The following is a 9,831-nucleotide window of genomic DNA, read 5'->3' on the forward strand; positions in this document are numbered from 1 at the left end:
TCATTACGAAATATATAAATATATTTAAAAAATCGCAATTATATGTTTATATTCAATGAAAACAATTTCAGAATTACAATATCGATGCAAGATTAGTTTATGCCTTGCTGCTTTCAAAGCTTCAGCAAATAGACGATACAATAAAACACCGATGAACGGAAATACGTTCAATTCTTTATAAAAACTATTACTCAAATTTATACTTCAAACAAATATCTGAATTCGCAAATAATAAAATGCATAAAACTTTGTATTTTATTCAGTATTCCAAAACAAGTCCAACAATTTGACTCTTTCTACGTTTTTTGCTTGGAAATACATTTATATTTTATTACGTCAGAGGTAAAAATTTCTTGCATCGAAATATTTAAAGGCTGTACAAAAAGAATTGAAAGCAGAGCCGGTCGGGCATAATGCGGCATGCTCCAATAACCCGGTGCAACATCACGGTCAAGTTGGAGTGAAATCGCTCAGTTATACGGGATGTGGAATAGATGAACTAAAAATTTAATAAGAGCCCAGTTCTAAATATATAGCTTAAGGCATAACATATAACTAACTATATGGAATTTTTGATAACAATAATAACAAAATATTCGGTCGTAAGTCGCTCTACGTTTTTCGGTATCAGGTAACTCCTTCGCGTTCGTATTTCTGAAATGTTTAAATTTGCAGTACTTAAACTTCATTTTCATTATTCATCCATCTTGTTCGTTCGATACACTGCTCCTATGAATGTTTATGGTAAAATAAACTACGTTTGTCCATTTCACCTCCAATAGTAGTTGAACATTAATTAATAATAATTGTAGACATTCCATAACTTAGTTGGATAGGTACTTTATGTGTAACGTAAGTGCACTTTAAAAAAATGTGTGCGTGTACTAGTGTACACACGTAAAAAGTGAAACTTCTTTATGACCTTATTTTTCAAAAAATAATTTACTTCATGCAACTTTACAGAAATATGTATTCGACGTATTTCTGTTAAGTGCGTGGTAGGGATAAGAATAAGATGGCGCGTAACGGAAAAATATCACGCGTAACGAAAAAATGTAAGACATTTTTTCCAACCCCGTTATAGAAGTTTCACTTCAAAAATAATACTCATATTTCTCACATTTAATATGAATCTATAGATAAAGTTATTTATCTATTACTGCGCTGTTATATTTAATAATGTTCATATTATTTAATACGATAGTAAGAAATAAGTTAAATGGAACGTGATCAATCAACTGACGGACAACACTGAAATCGTATCTGCTGTAAGTAATTTTTATAGCGAATATTGTAGTTATTGATATCTATATTAATATTGGTAAATGTCTGTATGTATGGTATGTTAAATGCATAAAACGCTAAAGGATCTTTCTTGTCTTTAGATTCAGAAGCGTATTACCCTCATAAAACTTCAATATGGTATATACTTATACGAGGAAAGTTTTTGTTTGTTTGTATTGGTATGACTGAAAAACTACTCAATCTATTTTAAAAATCCCTACTAATCCCTTCTATCCCTATCCCTACTAGTCCCTACTAATATTATAAATGCGAAAGTAACTCTGTCTGTCTGTCTGTTGCGCTTTCCCGCTTAAACCTCTCAACCAATTTTGATGAAATTTGGCACAGACAATCTTTAGACCCTGAGAAAGAACACAGAAGTAAGAAGAAATTATATTAATATTAATGTGCATTTTTACTTTAAAGAAAAGAAAATCTATCATATTTTATAATACAAATATGTATATCATAATCATAATCTTCTATAATATAAAAATGAATCCCAAAATGTGTTGGTAGTATGATCCTTCCCATCATTGATATCCTTATCCCTGTAATTACTTTTATATTTAACTTTTCAATCTCCTCTGGCATATTTCCGGATGCCTGGAAAAATGCAGACGTTCGTCCTTTACCTAAAAAAATCCATCCTGCATCCTTTTCCGATTATCGTCCAATCTCCATCCTCCCTTTTTTATCCAAAGCACTTGAACGTTTAGTCCACGAACAGTTAACCGGCTTCCTCAACAAAAACTGTATCTTAAATCCTTGTCAATCCGGCTTCCGCCCCGGACATAGTACGGCTACTGCTCTCACTAAGATCACTGACGATATTCGAGCGGGAATCGATGACAAGCAGCTCACTATTCTTACCTTACTGGATTTCAGTAATGCGTTCAACACTGTCGATTTTGATGTCCTAGTGAGCTTGCTTCGCTCGATTAACATATCTCCAACGGCGATTGCATGGTTTCGAAGTTACTTGTTGGGGCGTCGGCAGCGAATCAAAGCTGATAATACCTTCTCAACTTGGTCAAGCATCACTGCTGGCGTTCCACAAGGTGGCGTCCTTTCTCCTCTCCTCTTTTCTATATTTATAAATAATATCACTGTCTCCCTTACTTCGCTCTCACATATGTATGCAGATGATCTCCAGATTTATACTCGTTCATCTCTTGAAGATTTACCATCTGCCATTCGATTGATGAACAAGGATCTTGCTTCAATAGTAGCTTGGAGTAGATCATATGGCTTAGGAGTCAATCCATCAAAAAGTCAAGCTATTATCATCGGCAGTCCCGCTTTCATTTCGAAGATCGATTGGTCAAGTCTTCCACCTATTACCTTAGACAACACAATTATACCGGTAAGCGATTCGGTTAAAAATCTGGGTGTTATGTTTGATCGTACTTTATCGTGGCACAAACAAGTAAATGAACTGAATAAGAAGGTATTTGCAGCATCACACTCTTTAAGACGTATTCGGAATTTCTTACCCATTCCAACAAAAATTTCTCTTGCACAGTCCCTCCTCCTTCCCATCCTCGATTATGCCGACATTTGCTATCCAGACCTTACCGAATTACAATTAGACAAACTCGAACGGCTACAAAATGTATGTATACGGTTCGTATTTGGTCTCCGCAAGTATGATCACGTCACAGAGTATCGTAACAGGCTGAAGTGGTTACCTATACGTTTACGTCGTAACATGCATATTTTAACATCATTGTACAAAATCCTTTTCTATCCCCAAGCCCCTGCCTACCTTAAGGAAAAATTTGAATTCCGTTCGAATGTCGAGTTCAATCTGCGATGCACTGGCAACCTGCTGTTGAAAATCCCTCCCCATAAATCCAAATTTTACCACAAATCCTACCATGTCCAGTCCATACTCCTTTGGAATGCTCTACCAATAGAAATCAGACGTGCGAAATCACTGAATATTTTTAAAAATTTAATACTCAATCATTTCTCCTCCCAGATAAATAGTTAGTATTTTTACTGTATTTGTTTATCTCTATTTATTTTATTGTAAATTATAATATTATGTATTATTTGTATTAATATATAAGTATATAGATTTATAATTATATTTATATATATGTATATATATATCATACATAGGTATATGTATTTATAAATCATATTCATTATGTATATATTTATAAGTAGTTATTTGGTTTAAATCTATTATAATTAAATTTTCATAATCTACTGCACCACCTATTGTTTTTCCCCTTTTTTAATTCAAAATCCTACCCATAGGTTGCCTGGTAGAAATCGCTGAGTAGCGATAAGGCCGCCTTTTTGGCATAAATTGTAATATTGTCTTTTTTTTTGTTTTACTGTCTGCTTTTTTTTTTTATCTGGTGCTAAATAAAGTGTATTTATTTATTTATTATTTATTTGGTAAGCGCATAACTTGAGAACGGCTTAACCGATTTCGTTAATTCTTTTTTTATAATATTCCTTGAAGTTCGAAGATGGTTCTAATGTAGAGAAAACGTGAATATGTACCATGGGCGAAGCCGGGGCGGACCGCTAGTTTTAATATACGTATTATTGGAATATGACGCTTTAGCTATATATGAGACTTGAAACTGCTCCCAATTTACGTCTGCTACTCTGAGTTATTGGACGTAGATTCGTGACGTAACATCCTGTTTGTCCCAAATCGTTTTTCGTCCCAGGAAGTACTAAATCACTCGCCCGTCATAAATAGTCAAAAATAAATGGGGCATTTTATTTATAATTTTTTATTAAATATAAAAATAATGTTTGTAAATTGGACTTCATTTTGGATGTGTAAAAAAGAAGCTTTATAATATCTAAGCAAAACATAATTTTGGATGTAAGTAGGAGATTTCGCAGCTGGGTAACAAACAAACAATCTCTTTAGCTTTATAATATTAAGTGCGTATAAAAGAATAATATTTTTGTCTGAAGAGGCTGGTTGCGGCTTTGGTGGCTTCGTCGCCGGTGAAATAAGAAGGCGTAATGGTAGTTCAAGGTTTATATTTGTGCTCGGCAATTTACATAAAGACAAGTCCAAACAAATTGTAATTATTAATGCGTGTGTTCGACTGTTCGCACGAGCCGCGCAGCTGAGAGTGCCGGTCGCTGGATAAGGCGCGCGGGGCGGGAGGGGCGATCGGCCGATGAGCCCACGCGAGCCTGTGTGTGTGTGTATAATTAATAATTTGCACACAAGGCGTCAACATGTTGCCGGCCCAGGAACGGAGTTCTGATCTTCGATGGGTAGGGGACACAGTCGGTTAAAGGCCCGTCGTTGTATCCCTGAAGAGGTGAGGACGTCAGCCACGCGGGTCACGCCGTCGGAGCCGGGGTGGAGGCGAGTCACTCGTCCCAGAAGCCACTGGTTGGGATGCAGTCGCTCATCTTTTACTACGACCATTTCTCCAAGTTTGAGCTGTCCTCCATCTTTGCGCCATTTCTGTCGTTTTTGAAGTTCTGTAATGTATTCTTTATGAAATCTATTCCAGAAATGGGTTTTCAGTTGCTGTGTTCTCATATATCGGGAAAGAGTGTGCACAGCAGTAGTTTCCTTGACCTGAGGAGTAGGCAGAAATGTTATTGTTCGTCCAATTAAAAAATGCGATGGTGTGAGAGCTGTAAGATCCGATGGATCTGAAGAAATAGGGGTGAGGGGTCTTGAGTTCAGGATCGCCTCAATCTGTACAAGAACCGTATTCATTTCTTCATAAGTTAAATTAGTACAACCTACTACTCGCTTCAAGTGGTGTTTAAATGATTTAACCGAACCCTCAGCTAATCCGTTAAAATGTGGACTATAAGCTGGTGAAAATCTAAAGTTAATTGACATGTTCGATGTTTGTGATTTAATAGTATCAGAATTCTGTTTAAGGAATTTAGATAATTCGTTACATGCGCCTACAAAATTTGTTCCATTATCAGAAAAAATGTTTGTTGGTTTGCCCCTACGAGCAATAAATCTATTTAATGCAGCTAAATATGACTCACTGCTCAGATCGGTCACAAGTTCTATGTGCACGGCCTTGACGGCTAAACACACAAATATGCAAAGATAAGATTTCATAGTTCTACTTCCTCTTCCCTTACGGTTCAGTATCATGACCGGCCCGGCGTAGTCAACAGCAGTGTTGGTGAACGGAAACTCAGCATGCAAGCGCTGTTCGGGAAGATTGCCCATGATTGGTTGTATAATCCTTCCCGAGAAACGACAACATTTAATACATCTTTGAACTGTTTTGCGAGCCAAGTTTCTGCCCCCAATAACCCAAAATTTGTGACGCAAGGTAGCCAAAAGCAACTGTGGACCAGCGTGCATAAGCCAAATGTGATATTGTCTGAATATGAGTTCTGCGAGGTGATGCTTTGATGAAAGCAATATGGGGTGTTTTGTGTCAAAATCATAAAAAGAGTTATTAAGTCTACCTCCCACTCGCATAAGTTCGTCAGCTTTGTTAAAGAATGGATTTAAATTGCATAATGAATTTTTAATAGGTAAATTTTTATTATTTTTCAATAACGTATATTCTTGTGAAAAATGTTCACGCTGTGCGAATCTGCAAAGTGCGCTTAGAGCAGAATTGAGTTCATGGATTGTTAGGTGACCACTACGCTTATTTTTCCTATTACAATAATTATGAATGAACCTTTGAACGTAAGCCACAATACGTTGTAATCGGTTGAAACTAGAGAATTGTTTAAATAAATTTGAATAATATGTGATATGATCTAATTGAGTAGTCGACAAGTTACATTGAACCTTAAATTCTGGTAATTCAGATTGCTTATAGCTTGTTGGTTGGGTTGGCCATGATGAGTCATCTTGCGCCAGGAATGCTGGCCCAGTCCACCATAATGCACAAGTTTCTAATTGTTTAGCGTCTAGCCCTCGTGAGCCTATATCGGCGGGGTTAACGCTGGTGGGTACGTAACGCCAGGCAGATGACTCGCTTCTGTCAAGAATCTCTTGAATTCTATTAAAAACAAACGGCTTTAATAAATGAGTTTTTGAAGATTTTATCCAACCAAGCACAATAGTTGAATCACACCAATAAATACAATTATTTATGTGTAATCTAAGCGATGATTTTACTTTATCTACTAATTTTGCAGCGAGAAGTGCTCCGCACAATTCCAGCCGCGGTACAGTTGTCTGTTTCAATGGAGCGACTCGACTTTTCGCTGTCAATAAGTGAACAGAAACGTTATTATTGTAAGAAACGGATTTAACGTAAACACAAGCCGAATACGCATAACTCGATGCGTCACTGAATGAATGGAGCTCAATGATCGCTGAGTCATCGCAAACAATGCATCTCGGAACGCGTATATGGTTGATATATAGTAAAGAATCAATGAATTTTTGCCAACAGCTTGCAATATCTGCAGGAACGTTCTCATCCCATGTAATTTTTAAAGACCACAGTTTTTGCAAGATAGTTTTTGCGTTAAGTATGCATGGGTTAATTATGCCTAATGGGTCAAAGATTTGTGACATGATCGATAAAATAGTACGCTTACTAACGAGTTTGTTTTCTTTTATATTTACTGCGAACATTAACTTGTCTTCTTTGCACGACCAAAGGAGACCCAATGTTTTTGAATATTCGTTGTTACTCAAGTTAAGTAATCCGTCATTTACACTTTCATTAACGATTTCGTTAATGATATGAGGACAGTTTGAATACCACTTTCTTAAATGAAATTGACCTGATTGTAACTGCTTTATGACTCCCTTACAGATTTGTAGTAATTCTTTTTCGGATGATGCTCCAGTTATGAGGTCATCAACATAAAAATCGCGTTGAATAATTTCAGAAATAACTTTATCGGGACATTCTAAACCGAGTTGTTTTAAACATCTAGTCGCAAGGTAAGGCGCGGATGCCGTACCGTATGTTACTGTTTTTAACTTATATTGTTTTATTTGTTCATAAGGCTCAAACCGCCATAATATTTGTTGCAACTGATGCTGATCTTCGTGAACATAGATCATGCGGTACATTTTTTCCACGTCTGCAGTGGCAATGAATTTATGTTGGCGCATTCTAACTAAAATACTATAGAGGTCATCTTGTACAGTTGGACCGATATTTTGTATATTGTTAAATGACAGACCAGAGGTCGTGACTGCAGAGGCATCAAATACGACGCGTAATTTGGTAGATAAACTGGTTTCACGACAAACACCGTGATGCGGCAACAGGTAAGTGTATATATCTTTTTCAGGATTTTTATTTTCGTACATGTGATTTAAGGTGATATATTCTTTAATAAATTTACAATATTGTTCCTTGAATACCGGGTCTTTACTAAATCTACGCTCTAATGATAAAAATCTAGACAAAGCTCGCTCGTATGATTCACCCAGTTTGATGGGAGATTCTTTCAAAGGTATGGTCACAACAAACCGCCCGTCAGGCAGCCGTGATGTATTTTTCGAAAAATGTTCTTCACATTCTTTTTCTTCTTTTGATATTTGTTTATGAGTAGGTACAGTTTCATGCTCAAAAAATTGTGAAACAAGATCGTGAAGTTGATTATCATGAGACAAAGTAATATGATTGCAGTGGACTGTATTTAAATTATTAGGTATCTGAACTAGACCTGATATTAACCAACCAAGCGTGGTCTGGCTTAATGTGGGCATATTTTTACCTAAATATATATTTTTTGAGCATAAAACACTCCAAAATATGTCCGCTCCAAGCAGCATGTCTACTTGAGACGGCACATTGAATGTAGGATCAGCTAAAGTAATGTTTTCTGGTATATTTAATAATTTATAGTTAATATACGCAGTGGGTAAGTTTTGAGTAATTCGCGGCACTACAAAACAATTAATATTCTGCGTGTATGAGTTGATAAGCGACGATATGACAACTTCACATCGTTTAGTTAATTGTGATGATTGGGAATTCAACCCTTCAACTAATGACGAAGTCGAAACGGTCGGTAAGTCAAGTTTAGTTAATAAATTCTCGGTAATGAAGCTTGATGTGCTACCATTGTCTAATAAGGCTCGCACTGTGTGTTTGTGGCCATGCCTATCCTGCACTTGGATTAAAGCAGTGGACAGTAAGACACAATTATTATGAATTGCTGATAAGACGATATTGTCTTCTGTATTATAATTTTTAGGTTTTTCTGTTTCAGGTTGCATCTGCGTGGGCTGCGCCAGCGGCGGCGCCGCGCATAGAACAACATTTTGATCGGGAGCTGAGGACGTCGCATCCGAAGGTAAGTGTTTATGTAATAAGCTGTTCAGTCTATTGTTACAAAAACGGCAAGATTCGAATTTACATGCGTTGGCATTGTGCCCTTGACGCAAACAATTTAAACATAATTTTAAGCCTTTAGCTTTTTGCATTCTGTGTTCTAATGAAAGTGACTTGAATTTCTGACAACGGTATATTGGATGATTCTGCTTGCATAACGGACAAGCATATTGTGGTTTATTATTCGTAGTAGGAGGAGATAAAGAATTGACAACTAATGATTTCTGACGATTATGCGTGACGTCGCTGTGCCGGCGTTTAGCGCTGGCTTCCTCCATTGTTTCTAGTAAATCAGACCGGTTTTTAAGAAATGTAAGAAGATTTTCAAGCGTAGGTAAGTCTTTAAATGTGTTGCGGTACGTTTCCCATTCCCGACTTGTAACTGAATCTAATTTATTCGACAAAATGTGGATGATAAGTGCATCCCAGTGTTCAGTAGGTAAATTCAGTGTCTTTAGTGCTCTAAGATTTCTATTTACATTATCGATAATATTACGCATACCCTTGGATGATTCCTTAGTTAATGTTTCGATATTAAAAATTGACTGAATGTGATTATTGACAAGAAGTCGCTTATTGTTGTAGCGATCACAGAGTAGATCCCAAGCAATACTATAATTATCAGCTGAAAAATCTAGCGCTCGAATAATCAAAGCTGCACTATCTTTTAGAGATGCGCGTAGGTAATGAAATTTTGTAATTTCGTTAATTGATTCATCTGAGTGTATGAGTGAACTAAATGTGTCATGAAATTCAAGCCAGTCCTGATACCGACCCGAAAAGCTAGGTAAGTGGATAGTAGGAAGTTTAAGGTTTGGCCTACCTCCGTGCACAGAACTAGAACCTGAGACCGATAAGTCGACGTCCCTTGGGGCGCTGTCGCCGCTCCGCGCCAGCGCCTCCTTGGCAACCGCGAAAGTGCTAAAATACTTGCTCTCGAACTCCTCGCGTTCATCGTCTGAAGAATCACATAATTGTTCTATATTAGTTTGAATATTATCAAATTCGGTATAAAGTTCTTCGAATCTTGACAAACGAACACTAAGTTCACTTGCTTGAAGTCTAGTTAATGATTTACACTCATCGAGAGGATCTAAAAACTTTTTAAAATTTGTTAATTTCTGTTTACATGTACCACGTTGTTTTTTTAAAGCTGAAATATCCATTTCGTATTTAATTTAATAGTTGACCTACTTACGATAGAAATATTAATTTACCTGAACTATTAGTTTAGCTAAAGCACACAACTCTGACA

General features: G+C 36.6%; 2 protein-coding genes across 4 annotated transcripts in view; one reads left to right on the forward strand and one right to left on the reverse strand.

Annotated features, from left to right (window-relative positions):
• The window catches only part of LOC123691048 (disintegrin and metalloproteinase domain-containing protein 33), a 403,256-nt gene that overhangs the window by 20,671 nt on the left and 372,754 nt on the right, over positions 1-9,831 (forward strand). The gene's annotated exons all lie outside the window — the stretch shown is intronic.
• Positions 4,636-9,782, reverse strand: LOC123691051. The gene is made up of 2 exons (XM_045635253.1): positions 9,400-9,782; positions 4,636-4,858 (listed from the first exon to the last, which is right to left on the reverse strand). Exons 1-2 carry the CDS (start codon positions 9,740-9,742, stop codon positions 4,782-4,784), a joined length of 420 nt encoding a protein of 139 aa, XP_045491209.1. The 5' UTR covers positions 9,743-9,782; the 3' UTR covers positions 4,636-4,781.

This window comes from Colias croceus, chromosome 4 (assembly GCF_905220415.1).
Source record: "Colias croceus chromosome 4, ilColCroc2.1".
Lineage (NCBI taxonomy): Eukaryota > Metazoa > Arthropoda > Insecta > Lepidoptera > Pieridae > Colias > Colias croceus.

Excerpts from the sequence above, each read along its gene's own strand:
- LOC123691051 (XM_045635253.1), bottom strand. The coding sequence starts at position 9,742 with ATGGATATTTCAGCTTTAAAAAAACAACGTGGTACATGTAAACAGAAA. Across the intron at positions 4,859-9,399 it reads TTCTAGTTCTGTGCACGGAG|GTCAAGGAAACTACTGCTGT; the intron begins GTAGGCCAAACC and ends CCTACTCCTCAG.